Below are 24,405 nucleotides of genomic sequence, written 5' to 3' on the forward strand. Positions count from 1 at the left end.
GGGAGAGACAGAGCACAGGGGGGAGAAAGACAGAGCACAGGGGGGAGAAAGACAGAGCATGGGGGGGGAGAGACAGAGCACAGGGGGGAGAAAGACAGAGCATGGGGGGGGAGAGACAGAGCACAGGGGGGAGAAAGACAGAGCACAGGGGGGAGAAAGACAGAGCACAGGGGGGGAGAAAGACAGAGCACAGGGGGGAGAGAGACAGAGCACAGGGGGGAGAGAGACAGAGCACAGGGGGGAGAGAGACAGAGCACAGGGGGGAGAAAGACAGAGCACAGGGGGGAGAGAGACAGAGCACAGGGGGGAGAGAGACAGAGCACAGGGGGGAGAGAGACAGAGCACAGGGGGGAGAGAGACAGAGCACAGGGGGGAGAGAGACAGAGCACAGGGGGGAGAGGCAGAGCATAGGGGGGAGAGAGACAGAGCACAGGAAGGAGAGAGACAGAGCACAGGGGGAGAGAGATAGAGCACAGGATGGAGAGAGACAGAGCACAGGGGGCAGAGAGACAGAGCACAGGGGGCAGAGAGACAGAGCACAGGGAGGAGAGAGACAGAGCACAGGGGGAGAGAGACAGAGCGCAGGGGGGAGAAAGACAGAGCACAGGGGGGAGAGAGACAGAGCACAGGAAGGAGAGACACAGAGCACAGGGGGGGAGACAGAGCACAGGGGGGAGAGAGACAGAGCACATGAAGGAGAGAGACAGAGCACAGGGGGGAGAGAGACAGAGCACAGGGGGGAGAGAGACAGAGCACAGGAAGGAGAGAGACAGAGCACAGGGGGGGAGAGAGACAGCACGGGGGAGAGAGACAGAGTACAGGAAGGAGAGAGACAGAGCACAGGAAGGAGAGAGACAAAGCGCAGGGGGGGAAAGAGACAGAGCACAGGGGGGAGAGAGACAGAGCACAGGAAGGAGAGAGACAGCAGACAAGGGGGAGAGCACATCGGGTAGACAGGTCAAAGAACAGAGCACAGACGGGAGAAGACAGAACATGGGGGGAAGAGAGGTGGATAGGTGGGTGAGCACATGGGGGGGAGAGATTCTCAGCGCTGCAAAGCCCCTGCCCCCATCGTGACATTACCGCTAAAATAATTAGTGACCTCGTGTCATTTTCTTTACATGTCACAGATTCTTGTTACTTTGTGTTTGTGTCACAGAAAATCCCAATAAAACACATGTAAGTTTCTGAGTGTAACATCAACAAATGTGGAAAAGTTCATGGGTAATAACTTCTGAAGACTATTTGAAGGCAGAGTATTCACACCGGATCTTAAATATCACAGTTAGCATACATACTGAGAAAATACTGCAATGTATACGCTCTAAAGAAGCGCTGAGCACTGTGGCTGATGGGAGTTGTAGTTCTGAGGCATAACAAGAGTCCAGGCTGACAGTTCTTACTTCACATCAAATGAATACATAGAATATAGGGCTTATGCCTTGTAATTTATACCCTGCCGAGCATACGGGCAACCCACCAATTACAGGGCATGATTATCCTGCAGATCACCCGCCCGGAGCCGTAACAGTAGGGATAGGGGTAGTAGCCCAGCAGCGGCTCACACACTCGCCGGCAATATCTCTGACCGCGGCGGCAGTGATGACAGCAGAAGCCTCGATGATCCCACATCGGATGGAACTCAAGACCAACTTCTCTCTAAAACAGAAAACAGAATATCAACATGTACCGTATATTCCTGCCAAGTTCTGAATCAGCACAAAAATAAATCTTCACCAAATTTTTGTACATAGGAGCAGTATTATAGTAGTTATATTCTTGTACATAGGAGCAGTATTATAGTAGTTATATTCTTGTACATAGGAGCAGTATTATAGTAGTTATATTCTTGTACATAGGAGCAGTATTATAGTAGTTATATTCTTGTACATAGGAGCAGTATTATAGTAGTTATATTCTTGTACATAGGTGCAGTATTATAGTAGTTATATTCTTGTATATAGGGGCAGTATTATAGTAGTTATATTCTTGTACACAGGGGCAGTATTATAGTAGTTATATTCTTGTACATAGGGAGCAGTATTATAGTAGTTATATTCTTGTACATAGGAGAAGTATTATAGTAGTTATATTCTTGTACACAGGAGCAGTATTATAGTAATTATATTCTTGTACATAGGGAGCAGTATTATAGTAGTTATATTCTTGTACACAGGAGCAGTATTATAGTAGTTATATTCTTGTACATAGGGAGCAGTGTTATAGTAGTTATATTCTTGTACATAAGGGCAGTATTATAGTAGTTATATTCTTGTACACAGGGGCAGTATTATAGTAGTTATATTCTTGTACATTGGAGCAGTATTATAGTAGTTATATTCTTGTACATAGGGGACAGTATTATAGTAGTTATATTCTTGTACACAGGGGCAGTATTATAGTAGTTATATTCTTGTACATTGGAGCAGTATTATAGTAGTTATATTCTTGTACATAGGGGACAGTATTATAGTAGTTATATTCTTGTACATAGGAGCAGTATTATAGTAGTTATATTCTTGTACATTGGAGCAGTATTATAGTAGTTATATTCTTGTACATAGGGGACAGTATTATAGTAGTTATATTCTTGTACATAGGAGCAGTATTATAATAGTTATATTCTTGTACACAGGGGCAGTATTATAGTAGTTATATTCTTGTACATAGGGGGCAGGATTATAGTAGTTATATTCTTGTACATAGGAGCAGTGTTATAGTAGTTATATTCTTGTACATAGGGGCAGTATTATAGTAGTTATATTCTTGTATATAGGAGCAGTATTATAGTAGTTATATTCTTGTACATAGGAGCAGTATTATAGTAGTTATATTCTTGTACATAGGGGGCAGTATTATAGTAGTTATATTCTTGTACATAAGAGCAGTGTTATAGTAGTTATATTCTTGTACATAGGGGCAGTATTATAGTAGTTATATTCTTGTATATAGGAGCAGTATTATAGTAGTTATATTCTTGTACATAGGAGCAGTATTATAGTAGTTATATTCTTGTACATAGGGGGCAGTATTATAGTAGTTATATTCTTGTACAGAGGAGCAGTATTATAGTAGTTATATTCTTGTACATAGGAGCAGTGTTATAGTAGTTATATTCTTGTACATAGAGGGCAGTATTATAGTAGTTATATTATTGTACAGAGTAGCAGTATTATAGTAGTTATATTCTTATACATAAGGAGCAGTATTATAGTAGTTATATTCTTGTACATAGGGGGCAGTATTATAGTAGTTATATTCTTATACATAAGGAGCAGTATTATAGTAGTTATATTCTTGTACATAGGAGCAGTTTTATAGTAGTTATATTCTTGTATATAGGAACAGTATTATATTAGTTATATTCTTGTACATAGGAGCAGTATTATAGTAGTTATATTCTTGTACATAGGAGCAGTATTATAGTAGTTATATTCTTGTACATAGGAGCAGTATTATAGTAGTTATATTCTTGTACATAGGAGCAGTATTATAGTAGTTATATTCTTGTACATAGGGAGAAGTATTATAGTAGTTATATTCTTGTACATAGGGGGCAGTATTATAGTAGTTATATTCTTGTACATAAGGGCAGTATTATAGTATTTATATTCTTGTACATAGGGGGCAGTATTATAGTAGTTATATTCTTGTACATAGGGGGCAGTATTATAATAGTTATATTCTTGCACATAGGAGCAGTATTATAGTAGTTATATTCTTGTACATAGGAGCAGTATTATAGTAGTTATATTCTTGTACATAGGAGCAGTATTATAGTAGTTATATTCTTGTACTTAGGAGCAGTATTATAGTAGTTATATTCTTGTACATTGGAGCAGTATTATAGTAGTTATATTCTTGTACATAAGGGGCAGTATTATAGTAGTTATATTCTCGTACATAGGAGCAGTATTATAGTAGTTATATTCTTGTACATTGGAGCAGTATTATAGTAGTTATATTCTTGTACATAGGGGCAGTATTATAGCATTTATATTCTTGTACATAGGGGGCAGTATTATAGTAGTTATATTCTTGTACATAGGGGGCAGTATGATAGTAGTTATATTCTTGCACATAGGAGCAGTATTATAGTAGTTATATTCTTGTACATAGGAGCAGTATTATAGTAGTTATATTCTTGTACATAGGAGCAGTATTATAGTAGTTATATTCTTGTACTTAGGAGCAGTATTAGAGTAGTTATATTCTTGTACATAGGAGCAGTATTATAGTAGTTATATTCTTGTACATAAGGGGCAGTATTATAGTAGTTATATTCTCGTACATAGGAGCAGTATTATAGTAGTTATATTCTTGTACATTGGAGCAGTATTATAGTAGTTATATTCTTGTACATAGGAGCAGTATTATAGTAGTTATATTCTTGTACATAGGGGACAGTATTATAGTAGTTATATTCCTGTACATAGGGAGCAGTATTATAGTAGTTATATTCTTGTACATAGGGGGCAGTATTATAGTAGTTATATTCTTGTACATAGGAGGCAGTATTATAGTAGTTATATTCTTGTACATGGAGCAGTATTATAGTAGTTATATTCATGTACATAGGGGCAGTATTATAGTAGTTATATTCTTGTACATAGGAGTAGTATAATAGTAGTTATATTCTTGTACATAGGGGACAGTATTATAGTAGTTATATTCTTGTACATAGGGGCAGTATTATAGTAGTTATATTCTTGTATATAGGAGCAGTATTATAGTAGTTATATTCATGTACATAGGGACAGTATTATAGTAGTTATATTCTTGTACATAGGAGTAGTATTGTAGTAGTTATATTCTTGTACATAGGGGGCAGTATTATAGTAGTTATATTCTTGTACATAGGGGCAGTATTATAGTAGTTATATTCTTGTACATAGGAGCAGTATTATAGTAGTTATATTCTTGTACATAGGGGCAGTATTATAGTAGTTATATTCTTGTATATAGGAGCAGTATTATAGTAGTTATATTCTTGTACATAGGAGCAGTATTATAGTAGTTATATTCTTGTACATAGGAGCAGTATTATAGTAGTTATATTCCTGTACATAGGGGGCAGTATTATAGTAGTTATATTCTTGTACATAGGAGCAGTATTATAGTAGTTATATTCTTGTACATAGGGAGCAGTATTATAGTAGTTATTTTCTTGTACATAGGGAGCAGTATTATAGTAGTTATATTCTTGTACATAGGGGGCAGTATTATAGTAGTTATATTCTTGTATATAGGGGGCAGTATTATAGTAGTTATATTCTTGTACATAGGGGGCAGTATTATAGTAGTTATATTCCTGTACATAGGGGGCAGTATTATAGTAGTTATATTCTTGTACATAGGAGCAGTATTATAGTAGTTATATTCTTGCACATGGGGGACAGTATTATAGTAGTCATATTCTTGTACATAGAGGGCAGTATTATAGTAGTTATATTCTTGTACATAGGGGACAGTATTATAGTAATTATATTCTTGTACATAGGGGGCAGTATTATAGTAGTTATATTCTTGTACATAGGAGCAGTATTATAGTAGTTATATTCTTGTACATAGGAGCAGTATTATAGTAGTTATATTCTTGTACATAGGAGCAGTATTATAGTAGTTATATTCTTGTACACAGGGGCAGTATTATAGTAGTTATATTCTTGTACATAGGGAGCAGTGTTATAGTAGTTATATTCTTGTACATAAGGGCAGTATTATAGTAGTTATATTCTTGTACACAGGGGCAGTATTATAGTAGTTATATTCTTGTACATTGGAGCAGTATTATAGTAGTTATATTCTTGTACATAGGGGACAGTATTATAGTAGTTATATTCTTGTACACAGGGGCAGTATTATAGTAGTTATATTCTTGTACATTGGAGCAGTATTATAGTAGTTATATTCTTGTACATAGGGGACAGTATTATAGTAGTTATATTCTTGTACATAGGAGCAGTATTATAGTAGTTATATTCTTGTACATAGGAGGCAGTATTATAGTAGTTATATTCTTGTACATGGAGCAGTATTATAGTAGTTATATTCATGTACATAGGGGCAGTATTATAGTAGTTATATTCTTGTACATAGGAGTAGTATTATAGTAGTTATATTCTTGTACATAGGGGGCAGTATTATAGTAGTTATATTCTTGTACATAGGGGCAGTATTATAGTAGTTATATTCTTGTATATAGGAGCAGTATTATAGTAGTTATATTCATGTACATAGGGGCAGTATTATAGTAGTTATATTCTTGTACATAGGAGTAGTATTATAGTAGTTATATTCTTGTACATAGGGGGCAGTATTATAGTAGTTATATTCTTGTACATAGGGGCAGTATTATAGTAATTATATTCTTGTACATAGGAGCAGTATTATAGTAGTTATATTCTTGTACATAGGGGCAGTATTATAGTAGTTATATTCTTGTATATAGGAGCAGTATTATAGTAGTTATATTCATGTACATAGGAGCAGTATTATAGTAGTTATATTCTTGTACATAGGAGCAGTATTATAGTAGTTATATTCCTGTACATAGGGGGCAGTATTATAGTAGTTATATTCTTGTACATAGGAGCAGTATTATAGTAGTTATATTCTTGTACATAGGGAGCAGTATTATAGTAGTTATTTTCTTGTACATAAGGAGCAGTATTATAGTAGTTATATTCTTGTACATAGGGGGCAGTATTATAGTAGTTATATTCTTGTATATAGGGGGCAGTATTATAGTAGTTATATTCTTGTACATAGGGGGCAGTATTATAGTAGTTATATTCCTGTACATAGGGGGCAGTATTATAGTAGTTATATTCTTGTACATAGGAGCAGTATTATAGTAGTTATATTCTTGCACATGGGGGACAGTATTATAGTAGTTATATTCTTGTACATAGGGGGCAGTATTATAGTAGTTATATTCTTGTACATAGGGGACAGTATTATAGTAATTATATTCTTGTACATAGGGGGCAGTATTATAGTAGTTATATTCTTGTACATAGGAGCAGTATTATAGTAGTTATATTCTTGTACATAGGAGCAGTATTATAGTAGTTATATTCTTGTACATAGGAGCAGTATTATAGTAGTTATATTCTTGTACACAGGGGCAGTATTATAGTAGTTATATTCTTGTACATAGGGAGCAGTGTTATAGTAGTTATATTCTTGTGCATAAGGGCAGTATTATAGTAGTTATATTCTTGTACACAGGGGCAGTATTATAGTAGTTATATTCTTGTACATTGGAGCAGTATTATAGTAGTTATATTCTTGTACATAGGGGACAGTATTATAGTAGTTATATTCTTGTACACAGGGGCAGTATTATAGTAGTTATATTCTTGTACATTGGAGCAGTATTATAGTAGTTATATTCTTGTACATAGGAGCAGTATTATAGTAGTTATATTCTTGTACATTGGAGCAGTATTATAGTAGTTATATTCTTGTACATTGGAGCAGTATTATAGTAGTTATATTCTTGTACATAGGGGACAGTATTATAGTAGTTATATTCTTGTACATAGGAGCAGTATTATAGTAGTTATATTCTTGTACACAGGGGCAGTATTATAGTAGTTATATTCTTGTACATAGGGGGCAGGATTATAGTAGTTATATTCTTGTACATAGGAGCAGTGTTATAGTAGTTATATTCTTGTACATAGGGGCAGTATTATAGTAGTTATATTCTTGTACATAGGAGCAGTATTATAGTAGTTATATTCTTGTACATAGGAGCAGTATTATAGTAGTTATATTCTTGTACATAGGGGGCAGTATTATAGTAGTTATATTCTTGTACAGAGGAGCAGTATTATAGTAGTTATATTCTTGTACATAGGAGCAGTGTTATAGTAGTTATATTCTTGTACATAGAGGGCAGTATTATAGTAGTTATATTATTGTACAGAGGAGCAGTATTATAGTAGTTATATTCTTATACATAAGGAGCAGTATTATAGTAGTTATATTCTTGTACATAGGGGGCAGTATTATAGTAGTTATATTCTTATACATAAGGAGCAGTATTATAGTAGTTATATTCTTGTACATAGGAGCAGTATTATAGTAGTTATATTCTTGTATATAGGAACAGTATTATAGTAGTTATATTCTTGTACATAGGAGCAGTATTATAGTAGTTATATTCTTGTACATAGGAGCAGTATTATAGTAGTTATATTCTTGTACATAGGAGCAGTATTATAGTAGTTATATTCTTGTACATAGGAGCAGTATTATAGTAGTTATATTCTTGTACATAGGGAGAAGTATTATAGTAGTTATATTCTTGTACATAGGGGGCAGTATTATAGTAGTTATATTCTTGTACATAAGGGCAGTATTATAGTATTTATATTCTTGTACATAGGGGGCAGTATTATAGTAGTTATATTCTTGTACATAGGGGGCAGTATTATAGTAGTTATATTCTTGCACATAGGAGCAGTATTATAGTAGTTATATTCTTGTACTTAGGAGCAGTATTATAGTAGTTATATTCTTGTACATTGGAGCAGTATTATAGTAGTTATATTCTTGTACATAAGGGGCAGTATTATAGTAGTTATATTCTCGTACATAGGAGCAGTATTATAGTAGTTATATTCTTGTACATTGGAGCAGTATTATAGTAGTTATATTCTTGTACATAGGGGCAGTATTATAGTATTTATATTCTTGTACATAGGGGGCAGTATTATAGTAGTTATATTCTTGTACATAGGGGGCAGTATGATAGTAGTTATATTCTTGCACATAGGAGCAGTATTATAGTAGTTATATTCTTGTACATAGGAGCAGTATTATAGTAGTTATATTCTTGTACATAGGAGCAATATTATAGTAGTTATATTCTTGTACTTAGGAGCAGTATTAGAGTAGTTATATTCTTGTACATAGGAGCAGTATTATAGTAGTTATATTCTTGTACATAAGGGGCAGTATTATAGTAGTTATATTCTCGTACATAGGAGCAGTATTATAGTAGTTATATTCTTGTACATTGGAGCAGTATTATAGTAGTTATATTCTTGTACATAGGAGCAGTATTATAGTAGTTATATTCTTGTACATAGGGGACAGTATTATAATAGTTATATTCCTGTACATAGGGAGCAGTATTATAGTAGTTATATTCTTGTACATAGGGGTCAGTATTATAGTAGTTATATTCTTGTACATAGGAGGCAGTATTATAGTAGTTATATTCTTGTACATGGAGCAGTATTATAGTAGTTATATTCATGTACATAGGGGCAGTATTATAGTAGTTATATTCTTGTACATAGGAGTAGTATTATAGTAGTTATATTCTTGTACATAGGGGGCAGTATTATAGTAGTTATATTCTTGTACATAGGGGCAGTATTATAGTAGTTATATTCTTGTATATAGGAGCAGTATTATAGTAGTTATATTCATGTACATAGGGGCAGTATTATAGTAGTTATATTCTTGTACATAGGAGTAGTATTATAGTAGTTATATTCTTGTACATAGGGGGCAGTATTATAGTAGTTATATTCTTGTACATAGGGGCAGTATTATCGTAGTTATATTCTTGTACATAGGAGCAGTATTATAGTAGTTATATTCTTGTACATAGGGGCAGTATTATAGTAGTTATATTCTTGTATATAGGAGCAGTATTATAGTAGTTATATTCTTGTACATAGGAGCAGTATTATAGTAGTTATATTCTTGTACATAGGAGCAGTATTATAGTAGTTATATTCCTGTACATAGGGGGCAGTATTATAGTAGTTATATTCTTGTACATAGGAGCAGTATTATAGTAGTTATATTCTTGTACATAGGGAGCAGTATTATAGTAGTTATTTTCTTGTACATAGGGAGCAGTATTATAGTAGTTATATTCTTGTACATAGGGGGCAGTATTATAGTAGTTATATTCTTGTATATAGGGGGCAGTATTATAATAGTTATATTCTTGTACATAGGGGGCAGTATTATAGTAGTTATATTCCTGTACATAGGGGGCAGTATTATAGTAGTTATATTCTTGTACATAGGAGCAGTATTATAGTAGTTATATTCTTGCACATGGGGGACAGTATTATAGTAGTTATATTCTTGTACATAGGGGGCAGTATTATAGTAGTTATATTCTTGTACATAGGGGACAGTATTATAGTAATTATATTCTTGTACATAGGGGGCAGTATTATAGTAGTTATATTCTTATACATAGGAGCAGTATTATAGTAGTTATATTCTTGTACATAGGGGGCAGTATTATAGTAGTTATATTCTTGTACATAGGGGGCAGTATTATAGTAGTTATATTCTTGTACATAGGGGACAGTATAATAGTAATTATATTCTTGTACATAGGGGGCAGTATTATAGTAGTTATATTCTTGTACATAGGAGCAGTATTATAGTAGTTATATTCTTGTACATAGGAGCAGTATTATAGTAGTTATATTCCTGTACATAGGGAGCAGTGTTATAGTAGTTATATTCTTGTACATAGGAGCAGTATTATAGTAGTTATATTCTTGTACATAGGAGCAGTATTATAGTAGTTATATTCTTGTACATAGGAGCAGTATTATAGTAGTTATATTCTTGTACACAGGGGCAGTATTATAGTAGTTATATTCTTGTACATAGGGAGCAGTGTTATAGTAGTTATATTCTTGTACATAGGGGCAGTATTATAGTAGTTATATTCTTGTACACAGGGGCAGTATTATAGTAGTTATATTCTTGTACATTGGAGCAGTATTATAGTAGTTATATTCTTGTACATAGGGGACAGTATTATAGTAGTTATATTCTTGTACATAGGGAGCAGTATTATAGTAGTTATATTCTTGTACACAGGGGCAGTATTATAGTAATTATATTCTTGTACATAGGGAGCAGTGTTATAGTAGTTATATTCTTGTACATAGGAGCAGTATTATAGTAGTTATATTCTTGTACACAGGGGCAGTATTATAGTAGTTATATTCTTGTACATAGGGGGCAGGATTATAGTAGTTATATTCTTGTACATAGGAGCAGTGTTATAGTAGTTATATTCTTGAACATTGGGGCAGTATTATAGTAGTTATATTCTTGTATATAGGAGCAGTATTATAGTAGTTATATTCTTGTACATAGGAGCAGTATTATAGTAGTTATATTCTTGTACACAGGGGCAGTATTATAGTAGTTATATTCTTGTACATAGGGGGCAGGATTATAGTAGTTATATTCTTGTACATAGGGAGCAGTGTTATAGTAGTTATATTCTTGTACATAGGGGCAGTATTATAGTAGTTATATTCTTGTACACAGGGGCAGTATTATAGTAGTTATATTCTTGTACATTGGAGCAGTATTATAGTAGTTATATTCTTGTACATAGGGGACAGTATTATAGTAGTTATATTCTTGTACATAGGGAGCAGTATTATAGTAGTTATATTCTTGTACACAGGGGCAGTATTATAGTAATTATATTCTTGTACATAGGGAGCAGTGTTATAGTAGTTATATTCTTGTACATAGGAGCAGTATTATAGTAGTTATATTCTTGTACACAGGGGCAGTATTATAGTAGTTATATTCTTGTACATAGGGGGCAGGATTATAGTAGTTATATTCTTGTACATAGGAGCAGTGTTATAGTAGTTATATTCTTGAACATTGGGGCAGTATTATAGTAGTTATATTCTTGTATATAGGAGCAGTATTATAGTAGTTATATTCTTGTACATAGGAGCAGTATTATAGTAGTTATATTCTTGTACATAGGGGGCAGTATTATAGTAGTTATATTCTTGTACATAGGAGCAGTGTTATAGTAGTTATATTCTTGTACATAGGGGCAGTATTATAGTAGTTATATTCTTGTATATAGGAGCAGTATTATAGTAGTTATATTCTTGTACATAGGAGCAGTATTATAGTAGTTATATTCTTGTACATAGGGGGCAGTATTATAGTAGTTATATTCTTGTACAGAGGAGCAGTATTATAGTAGTAATATTCTTGTACATAGGAGCAGTGTTATAGTAGTTATATTCTTGTACATAGGGGGCAGTATTATAGTAGTTATATTATTGTACAGAGGAGCAGTATTATAGTAGTTATATTCTTATACATAAGGAGCAGTATTATAGTAGTTATATTCTTGTACATAGGGGACAGTATTATAGTAGTTATATTCTTGTACATAGGAGCAGTATTATAGTAGTTATATTCTTGTATATAGGAACAGTATTATAGTAGTTATATTCTTGTACATAGGAGCAGTATTATAGTAGTTATATTCTTGTACATAGGAGCAGTATTATAGTAGTTATATTCTTGTACATAGGGAGAAGTATTATAGTAGTTATAATCTTGTACATAGGGGGCAGTATTATAGTAGTTATATTCTTGTACATAGGGGCAGTATTATAGTATTTATATTCTTGTACATAGGGGGCAGTATTATAGTAGTTATATTCTTGTACATAGGGGGCAGTATTATAGTAGTTATATTCTTGCACATAGGAGCAGTATTATAGTAGTTATATTCTTGTACATAGGAGCAGTATTATAGTAGTTATATTCTTGTACATAAGGGGCAGTATTATAGTAGTTATATTCTCGTACATAGGAGCAGTATTATAGTAGTTATATTCTTGTACATTGGAGCAGTATTATAGTAGTTATATTGTTGTACATAGGGGCAGTATTATAGTATTTAAATTCTTGTACATAGGGGGCAGTATTATAGTAGTTATATTCTTGTACATAGGAGCAGTATTATAGTATTTATATTCTTGTACATAAGGGGGAGTATTATAGTAGTTATATTCTTGTACATAGGAGCAGTATTATAGAAGTTATATTCTTGTACGTAGGAGCAGTATTATAGTAGTTATATTCTTGTACATAAGGGGCAGTATTATAGTAGTTATATTCTCGTACATAGGAGCAGTATTATAGTAGTTATATTCTTGTACATTGGAGCAGTATTATAGTAGTTATATTCTTGTACATAGGGGCAGTATTATAGTATTTATATTCTTGTACATAGGGGGCAGTATTATAGTAGTTATATTCTTGTACATAGGGGGCAGTATTATAGTAGTTATATTCTTGCACATAGGAGCAGTATTATAGTAGTCATATTCTTGTACATAGGAGCAGTATTATAGTAGTTATATTCTGGTACATAGGAGCAGTATTATAGTAGTTATATTCTTGTACTTAGGAGCAGTATTAGAGTAGTTATATTCTTGTACATAGGAGCAGTATTATAGTAGTTATATTCTTGTACATAAGGGGCAGTATTATAGTAGTTATATTCTCGTACATAGGAGCAGTATTATAGTAGTTATATTCTTGTACATTGGAGCAGTATTATAGTAGTTATATTCTTGTACATAGGAGCAGTATTATAGTAGTTATATTCTTGTACATAGGGGACAGTATTATAGTAGTTATATTCCTGTACATAGGGAGCAGTATTATAGTAGTTATATTCTTGTACATAGGGGGCAGTATTATAGTAGTTATATTCTTGTACATAGGAGGCAGTATTATAGTAGTTATATTCTTCTACATGGAGCAGTATTATAGTAGTTATATTCATGTACATAGGGGCAGTATTATAGTACTTATATTCTTGTACATAGGAGTAGTATTATAGTAGTTATATTCTTGTACATAGGGGGCAGTATTATAGTAGTTATATTCTTGTACATAGGGGCAGTATTATAGTAGTTATATTCTTGTATATAGGAGCAGTATTATAGTAGTTATATTCATGTACATAGGGGCAGTATTATAGTAGTTATATTCTTGTACATAGGAGTAGTATTATAGTAGTTATATTCTTGTACAAAGGGGGCAGTATTATAGTAGTTATATTCTTGTACATAGGGGCAGTATTATAGTAGTTATATTCTTGTACATAGGAGCAGTATTATAGTAGTTATATTCTTGTACATAGGGGGCAGTATTATAGTAGTTATATTCATGTACATAGGAGCAGTGTTATAGTAGTTATATTCTTGTACATAGGGGCAGTATTATAGTAGTTATATTCTTGTATATAGGAGCAGTATTATAGTAGTTATATTCTTGTACATAGGAGCAGTATTATAGTAGTTATATTCTTGTACATAGGGGGCAGTATTATAGTAGTTATATTCTTGTACAGAGGAGAAGTATTATAGTAGTTATATTCTTGTACATAGGAGCAGTGTTATAGTAGTTATATTCTTGTACATAGGGGGCAGTATTATAGTAGTTATATTATTGTACAGAGGAGCAGTATTATAGTAGTTATATTCTTATACATAAGGAGCAGTATTATAGTAGTTATATTCTTGTACATAGGGGGCAGTATTATAGTAGTTATATTCTTATACATAAGGAGCAGTATTATAGTAGTTATATTCTTGTACATAGGAGCAGTATTATAGTAGTTATATTCTTGTATATAGGAACAGTATTATAGTAGTTATATTCTTGTACATAGGAGCAGTATTATAGTAGTTATATTCTTGTACATAGGAGCAGTATTATAGTAGTTATATTCTTGTACATAGGAGCAGTATTATAGTAGTTATATTCTTGTACATAGGGAGAAGTATTATAGTAGTTATATTCTTGTACATTGGGGGCAGTATTATAGTAGTTATATTCTTGTACATAGGGGCAGTATTATAGTATTTATATTCTTGTACATAGGGGGCAGTATTATAGTAGTTATATTCTTGTACATAGGGGGCAGTATTATAGTAGTTATATTCTTGCACATAGGAGCAGTATTATAGTAGTTATATTCTTGTACATAGGAGAAGTATTATAGTAGTTATATTCTTGTACATAAGGGGCAGTATTATAGTAGTTATATTCTCGTACATAGGAGCAGTATTATAGTAGTTATATTCTTGTACATTGGAGCAGTATTATAGTAGTTATATTCTTGTACATAGGGGCAGTATTATAGTATTTAAATTCTTGTACATAGGGGGCAGTATTATAGTAGTTATATTCTTGTACATAGGAGCAGTATTATAGTAGTTATATTCTTGTACATAAGGGGGAGTATTATAGTAGTTATATTCTTGTACATAGGAGCAGTATTATAGAAGTTATATTCTTGTACATAGGAGCAGTATTATAGTAGCTATATTCTTGTACATAAGGGGCAGTATTATAGTAGTTATATTCTCGTACATAGGAGCAGTATTATAGTAGTTATATTCTTGTACATTGGAGCAGTATTATAGTAGTTATATTCTTGTACATAGGGGCAGTATTATAGTATTTATATTCTTGTACATAGGGGGCAGTATTATAGTAGTTATATTCTTGTACATAGGGTGCAGTATTATAGTAGTTATATTCTTGCACATAGGAGCAGTATTATAGTAGTTATATTCTTGTACACAGGAGCAGTATTATAGTAGTTATATTCTTGTACATAGGAGCAGTATTATAGTAGTTATATTCTTGTACTTATGAGCAGTATTAGAGTAGTTATATTCTTGTACATAGGAGCAGTATTATAGTAGTTATATTCTTGAACATAAGGGGCAGTATTATAGTAGTTATATTCTCGTACATAGGAGCAGTATTATAGTAGTTATATTCTTGTACATTGGAGCAGTATTATAGTAGTTATATTCTTGTACATAGGAGCAGTATTATAGTAGTTATATTCTTGTACATAGGGGACAGTATTATAGTAGTTATATTCCTGTACATGGGGAGCAGTATTATAGTAGTTATATTCTTGTACATAGGGGGCAGTATTATAGTAGTTATATTCTTGTACATAGGAGGCAGTATTATAGTAGTTATATTCTTGTACATGGAGCAGTATTATAGTAGTTATATTCATGTACATAGGGGCAGTATTATAGTAGTTATATTCTTGTACATAGGAGTAGTATTATAGTAGTTATATTCTTGTACATAGGGGGCAGTATTATAGTAGTTATATTCTTGTACATAGGGGCAGTATTATAGTAGTTATATTCTTGTATATAGGAGCAGTATTATAGTAGTTATATTCATGTACATAGGGGCAGTATTATAGTAGTTATATTCTTGTACATAGGAGTAGTATTATAGTAGTTATATTCTTGTACAAAGGGGGCAGTATTATAGTAGTTATATTCTTGTACATAGGGGCAGTATTATAGTAGTTATATTCTTGTACATAGGAGCAGTATTATAGTAGTTATATTCTTGTACATAGGGGCAGTATTATAGTAGTTATATTCTTGTATATAGGAGCAGTATTATAGTAGTTATATTCTTGTACATAGGAGCAGTATTATAGTAGTTATATTCTTGTACATAGGAGCAGTATTATAGTAGTTATATTCCTGTACATAGGGGGCAGTATTATAGTAGTTATATTCTTGCACATAGGAGCAGTATTATAGTAGTTATATTCTTGTACATAGGGAGCAGTATTATAGTAGTTATTTTCTTGTACATAGGGAGCAGTATTATAGTAGTTATATTCTTGTACATAGGGGGCAGTATTATAGTAGTTATATTCTTGTATATAGGGGGCAGTATTATAGTAGTTATATTCTTGTACATAGGGGGCAGTATTATAGTAGTTATATTCCTGTACATAGGGGGCAGTATTATAGTAGTTATATTCTTGTACATAGGAGCAGTATTATAGTAGTTATATTCTTGCACATGGGGGACAGTATTATAGTAGTTATATTCTTGTACATAGGGTGCAGTATTATAGTAGTTATATTCTTGTACATAGGGGACAGTATTATAGTAGTTATATTTTTGTACATAGGGGGCAGTATTATAGTAGTTATATTCTTGTACATAGGAGGCAGTATTATAGTAGTTATATTCTTGTACATGGAGCAGTATTATAGTAGTTATATTCATGTACATAGGGGCAGTATTATAGTAGTTATATTCTTGTACATAGGAGTAGTATTATAGTAGTTATATTCTTGTACATAAGGGGCAGTATTATAGTAGTTATATTCTTGTACATAGGGGCAGTATTATAGTAGTTATATTCTTGTATATAGGAGCAGTATTATAGTAGTTATATTCATGTACATAGGGGCAGTATTATAGTAGTTATATTCTTGTACATAGGAGTAGTATTATAGTAGTTATATTCTTGTACAAAGGGGGCAGTATTATAGTAGTTATATTCTTGTACATAGGGGCAGTATTATAGTAGTTATATTCTTGTACATAGGAGCAGTATTATAGTAGTTATATTCTTGTACATAGGGGGCAGTATTATAGTAGTTATATTCTTGTACATAGGAGCAGTGTTATAGTAGTTATATTCTTGTACATAGGGGCAGTATTATAGTAGTTATATTCTTGTATATAGGAGCAGTATTATAATAGTTATATTCTTGTACATAGGAGCAGTATTATAGTAGTTATATTCTTGTACATAAGGGGCAGTATTATAATAGTTATTTTCTCGTACATAGGAGCAGTATTATAGTAGTTATATTCTTGTACATTGGAGCAGTATTATAGTAGTTATATTCTTGTACATAGGGGCAGTATTATAGTATTTAAATTCTTGTACATAGGGGGCAGTATTATAGTAGTTATATTCTTGTACATAGGAGCAGTATTATAGTAGTTATATTCTTGTACATAAGGGGGAGTATTATAGTAGTTATATTCTTGTACATAGGAGCAGTATTATAGTAGTTATATTCTTGTACATAAGGGGCAGTATTATAGTAGTTACATTCTCGTACATAGGAGCAGTATTATAGTAGTTATATTCTTGTACATTGGAGCAGTATTATAGTAGTTATATTCTTGTACATAGGGGCAGTATTATAGTATTTATATTCTTGTACATAGGGGGCAGTATTATAGTAGTTATATTCTTGTACATAGGGGGAAGTATTATAGTAGTTATATTCTTGCACATAGGAGCAGTATTATAGTAGTTATATTCTTGTACATAGCAGCAGTATTATAGTAGTTATATTCTTGTACATAGGAGCAGTATTATAGTAGTTATATTCTTGTACTTAGGAGCAATATTAGAGTAGTTATATTCTTGTACATAGGAGCAGTATTATAGTAGTTATATTCTTGTACATAAGGGGCAGTATTATAGTAGTTATATTCTCGTACATAGGAGCAGTATTATAGTAGCTATATTCTTGTACATTGGAGCAGTATTATAGTAGTTATATTCTTGTACATAGGAGCAGTATTATAGTAGTTATATTCTTGTAAATAGGGGACAGTATTATAGTAGTTATATTCCTGTACATAGGGAGCAGTATTATAGTAGTTATATTCTTGTACATAGGGGGCAGTATTATAGTAGTTATATTCTTGTACATAGGAGGCAGTATTATAGTAGTTATATTCTTGTACATGGAGCAGTATTATAGTAGTTATATTCATGTACATAGGGGCAGTATTATAGTAGTTATATTCTTGTACATAGGAGTAGTATTATAGTAGTTATATTCTTGTACATAGGGGGCAGTATTATAGTAGTTATATTTTTGTACATAGGGGCAGTATTATAGTAGTTATATTCTTGTATATAGGAGCAGTATTATAGTAGTTATATTCATGTACATAGGGGCAGTATTATAGTAGTTATATTCTTGTACATAGGAGTAGTATTATAGTAGTTATATTCTTGTACAAAGGGGGCAGTATTATAGTAGTTATATTCTTGTACAAAGGAGCAGTATTATAGTAGTTATATTCTTGTACATAGGGGCAGTATTATAGTAGTTATATTCTTGTATATAGGAGCAGTATTATAGTAGTTATATTCTTGTACATAGGAGCAGTATTATAGTAGTTATATTCTTGTACATAGGAGCAGTATTATAGTAGTTATATTCCTGTACATAGGGGGCAGTATTATAGTAGTTATATTCTTGCACATAGGAGCAGTATTATAGTAGTTATATTCTTGTACATAGGGAGCAGTATTATAGTAGTTATTTTCTTGTACATAGGGAGCAGTATTATAGTAGTTATATTCTTGTACATAGGGGGCAGTATTATAGTAGTTATATTCTTGTATATAGGGGGCAGTATTATAGTAGTTATATTCTTGTACATAGGGGGCAGTATTATAGTAGCTATATTCCTGTACATAGGGGGCAGTATTATAGTAGTTATATTCTTGTACATAGGAGCAGTATTATAGTAGTTATATTCTTGCACATGGGGGACAGTATTATAGTAGTTATATTCTTGTACATAGGGGGCAGTATTATAGTAGTTATATTCTTGTACATAGGGGACAGTATTATAGTAGTTATATTCTTGTACATAGGGGGCAGTATTATAGTAGTTATATTCTTGTACATAGGAGGCAGTATTATAGTAGTTATATTCTTGTACATGGAGCAGTATTATAGTAGTTATATTCATGTACATAGGGGCAGTATTATAGTAGTTATATTCTTGTACATAGGAGTAGTATTATAGTAGTTATATTCTTGTACATAGGGGGCAGTATTATAGTAGTTATATTCTTGTACATAGGGGCAGTATTATAGTAGTTATATTCTTGTATATAGGAGCAGTATTATAGTAGTTATATTCATGTACATAGGGGCAGTATTATAGTAGTTATATTCTTGTACATAGGAGTAGTATTATAGTAGTTATATTCTTGTACAAAGGGGGCAGTATTATAGTAGTTATATTCTTGTACATAGGGGCAGTATTATAGTAGTTATATTCTTGTACATAGGAGCAGTATTATAGTAGTTATATTCTTGTACATAGGGGGCAGTATTATAGTAGTTATATTCTTGTACATAGGAGCAGTGTTATAGTAGTTATATTCTTGTACATAGGGGCAGTATTATAGTAGTTATATTCTTGTATATAGGAGCAGTATTATAGTAGTTATATTCTTGTACATAGGAGCAGTATTATAGTAGTTATATTCTTGTACATAGGGGGCAGTATTATAGTAGTCATATTCTTGTACAGAGGAGCAGTATTATAGTAGATATATTCTTGTACATAGGAGCAGTGTTATAGTAGTAATATTCTTGTACATAGGGGGCAGTATTATAGTAGTTATATTATTGTACAGAGGAGCAGTATTATAGTAGTTATATTCTTATACATAAGGAGCAGTATTATAGTAGTTATATTCTTGTACATAGGGGGCAGTATTATAGTAGTTATATTCTTATACATAAGGAGCAGTATTATAGTAGTTATATTCTTGTACATAGGAGCAGTATTATAGTAGTTATATTCTTGTATATAGGAATAGTATTATAGTAGTTATATTCTTGTACATAGGAGCAGTATTATAGTAGTTATATTCTTGTACATAGGAGCAGTATTATAGTAGTTATATTCTTGTACATAGGAGCAGTATTATAGTAGTTATATTCTTGTACATAGGGAGAAGTATTATAGTAGTTATATTCTTGTACATAGGGGGCAGTATTATAGTAGTTATATTCTTGTACATAGGGGCAGTATTATAGTATTTATATTCTTGTACATAGGGGGCAGTATTATAGTAGTTATATTCTTGTACATAGGGGGCAGTATTATAGTAGTTATATTCTTGCACATAGGAGCAGTATTATAGTAGTTATATTCTTGTACATAGGAGCAGTATTATAGTAGTTATATTCTTGTACATAAGGGGCAGTATTATAGTAGTTATATTCTCGTACATAGGAGCAGTATTATAGTAGTTATATTCTTGTACATTGGAGCAGTATTATAGTAGTTATATTCTTGTACATAGGGGCAGTATTATAGTATTTAAATTCTTGTACATAGGGGGCAGTATTATAGTAGTTATATTCTTGTACATAGGAGCAGTATTATAGTAGTTATATTCTTGTACATAAGGAGGAGTATTATAGTAGTTATATTCTTGTACATAGGAGCAGTATTATAGAAGTTATATTCTTGTACATAGGAGCAGTATTATAGTAGTTATATTCTTGTACATAAGGGGCAGTATTATAGTAGTTATATTCTCGTACATAGGAGCAGTATTATAGTAGTTATATTCTTGTACATTGGAGCAGTATTATAGTAGTTATATTCTTGTACATAGGGGCAGTATTATAGTATTTATATTCTTGTACATAGGGGGCAGTATTATAGTAGTTATATTCTTGTACATAGGGGGCAGTATTATAGTAGTTATATTCTTGCACATAGGAGCAGTATTATAGTAGTTATATTCTTGTACATAGGAGCAGTATTATAGTAGTTATATTCTTGTACTTAGGAGCAGTATTAGAGTAGTTATATTCTTGTACATAGGAGCAGTATTATAGTAGTTATATTCTTGTACATAAGGGGCAGTATTATAGTAGTTATATTCTCGTACATAGGAGCAGTATTATAGTAGTTATATTCTTGTACATTGGAGCAGTATTATAGTAGTTATATTCTTGTACATAGGAGCAGTATTATAGTAGTTATATTCTTGTACATAGGGGACAGTATTATAGTAGTTATATTCCTGTACATATGGAGCAGTATTATAGTAGTTATATTCTTGTACATAGGAGGCAGTATTATAGTAGTTATATTCTTGTACATGGAGCAGTATTATAGTAGTTATATTCATGTACATAGGGGCAGTATTATAGTAGTTATATTCTTGTACATAGGAGTAGTATTATAGTAGTTATATTCTTGTACATAGGGGGCAGTATTATAGTAGTTATATTCTTGTACATAGGGGCAGTATTATAGTATTTATATTCTTGTATATAGGAGCAGTATTATAGTAGTTATATTCATGTACATAGGGGCAGTATTATAGTAGTTATATTCTTGTACATAGGAGTAGTATTATAGTAGTTATATTCTTGTACAAAGGGGGCAGTATTATAGTAGTTATATTCTTGTACATAGGGGCAGTATTATAGTAGTTATATTCTTGTACATAGGAGCAGTATTATAGTAGTTATATTCTTGTACATAGGGGCAGTATTATAGTAGTTATATTCTTGTATATAGGAGCAGTATTATAGTATTTATAATCTTGTACAAAGGGGGCAGTATTATAGTAGTTATATTCTTGTACATAGGAGCAGTATTATAGTAGTTATATTCTTGTACATAGGGGCAGTATTATAGTAGTTATATTCTTGTATATAGGAGCAGTATTATAGTAGTTATATTCTTGTACATAGGAGCAGTATTATAGTAGTTATATTCTTGTACATAGGAGCAGTATTATAGTAGTTATATTCCTGTACATAGGGGGCAGTATTATAGTAGTTATATTCTTGCACATAGGAGCAGTATTATAGTAGTTATATTCTTGTACATAGGGAGCAGTATTATAGTAGTTATTTTCTTGTACATAGGGAGCAGTATTATAGTAGTTATATTCTTGTACATAGGGGGCAGTATTATAGTAGCTATATTCCTGTACATAGGGGGCAGTATTATAGTAGTTATATTCTTGTACATAGGAGCAGTATTATAGTAGTTATATTCTTGCACATGGGGGACAGTATTATAGTAGTTATATTCTTGTACATAGGGGGCAGTATTATAGTAGTTATATTCTTGTACATAGGGGACAGTATTATAGTAGTTATATTCTTGTACATAGGGGACAGTATTATAGTAGTTATATTTTTGTACATAGGAGGCAGTATTATAGTAGTTATATTCTTGTACATGGAGCAGTATTATAGTAGTTATATTCATGTACATAGGGGCAGTATTATAGTAGTTATATTCTTGTACATAGGAGTAGTATTATAGTAGTTATATTCTTGTACATAGGGGGCAGTATTATAGTAGTTATATTCTTGTACATAGGGGCAGTATTATAGTAGTTATATTCTTGTATATAGGAGCAGTATTATAGTAGTTATATTCATGTACATAGGGGCAGTATTATAGTAGTTATATTCTTGTACATAGGAGTAGTATTATAGTAGTTATATTCTTGTACAAAGGGGGCAGTATTATAGTAGTTATATTCTTGTACATAGGGGCAGTATTATAGTAGTTATATTCTTGTACATAGGAGCAGTATTATAGTAGTTATATTCTTGTACATAGGGGGCAGTATTATAGTAGTTATATTCTTGTACATAGGAGAAGTGTTATAGTAGTTATATTCTTGTACATAGGGGCAGTATTATAGTAGTTATATTCTTGTATATAGGAGCAGTATTATAGTAGTTATATTCTTGTACATAGGAGCAGTATTATAGTAGTGATATTCTTGTACATAGGGGGCAGTATTATAGTAGTCATATTCTTGTACAGAGGAGCAGTATTATAGTAGATATATTCTTGTACATAGGAGCAGTGTTATAGTAGTAATATTCTTGTACATAGGGGGCAGTATTATAGTAGTTATATTATTGTACAGAGGAGCAGTATTATAGTAGTTATATTCTTTTACATAAGGAGCAGTATTATAGTAGTTATATTCTTGTACATAGGGGGCAGTATTATAGTAGTTATATTCTTATACATAAGGAGCAGTATTATAGTAGTTATATTCTTGTACATAGTAGCAGTATTATAGTAGTTATATTCTTGTATATAGGAACAGTATTATAGTAGTTATATTCTTGTACATAGGAGCAGTATTATAGTAGTTATATTCTTGTACATAGGAGCAGTATTATAGTAGTTATATTCTTGTACATAGGAGCAGTATTATAGTAGTTATATTCTTGTACATAGGGAGAAGTATTATAGTAGTTATATTCTTGTACATAGGGGACAGTATTATAGTAGTTATATTCTTGTACATAGGGGCAGTATTATAGTAGTTATATTCTTGTACATAGGGGGCAGTATTATAGTAGTTATATTCTTGTACATAGGGGGCAGTATTATAGTAGTTATATTCTCGTACATAGGAGCAGTATTATAGTAGTTATATTCTTGTACATTGGAGCAGTATTATAGTAGTTATATTCTTGTACATAGGGGCAGTATTATAGTATTTAAATTCTTGTACATAGGGGGCAGTATTATAGTAGTTATATTCTTGTACATAGGAGCAGTATTATAGTAGTTATATTCTTGTACATAAGGGGGAGTATTATAGTAGTTATATTCTTGTACATAGGAGCAGTATTATAGAAGTTATATTCTTGTACATAGGAGCAGTATTATAGTAGTTATATTCTTGTACATAAGGGGCAGTATTATAGTAGTTATATTCTCGTACATAGGAGCAGTATTATAGTAGTTATATTCTTGTACATTGGAGCAGTATTATAGTAGTTATATTCTTGTACATAGGGGCAGTATTATAGTATTTATATTCTTGTACATAGGGGGCAGTATTATAGTAGTTATATTCTTGTACATAGGGGGCAGTATTATAGTAGTTATATTCTTGCACATAGGAGCAGTATTATAGTAGTT

General features: G+C 32.0%; 1 protein-coding gene across 2 annotated transcripts in view; it reads right to left on the minus strand.

Moving 5' to 3' along the window:
• Positions 1-792: 792 nt before the first annotated feature.
• Positions 793-24,405, minus strand: part of TNMD (tenomodulin) — a 290,200-nt gene continuing 266,587 nt past the window's right edge. The window contains exon 7 of one of the 2 annotated variants that reach the window (XM_073642193.1): positions 793-1,659. In XM_073642193.1, coding sequence (XP_073498294.1) covers positions 1,450-1,659 — 210 coding nt within the window. In that variant the 3' untranslated portion in view covers positions 793-1,449. The remainder of the gene's footprint in view (positions 1,660-24,405) is intronic. The other variant, XM_073642194.1, reaches the window with a different exon arrangement.

Source organism: Phyllobates terribilis, unplaced genomic scaffold (genome assembly GCF_046119375.1).
Source record: "Phyllobates terribilis strain yellow unplaced genomic scaffold, ASM4611937v1 Scaffold_7__3_contigs__length_470593459, whole genome shotgun sequence".
Classification (NCBI taxonomy): domain Eukaryota; kingdom Metazoa; phylum Chordata; class Amphibia; order Anura; family Dendrobatidae; genus Phyllobates; species Phyllobates terribilis.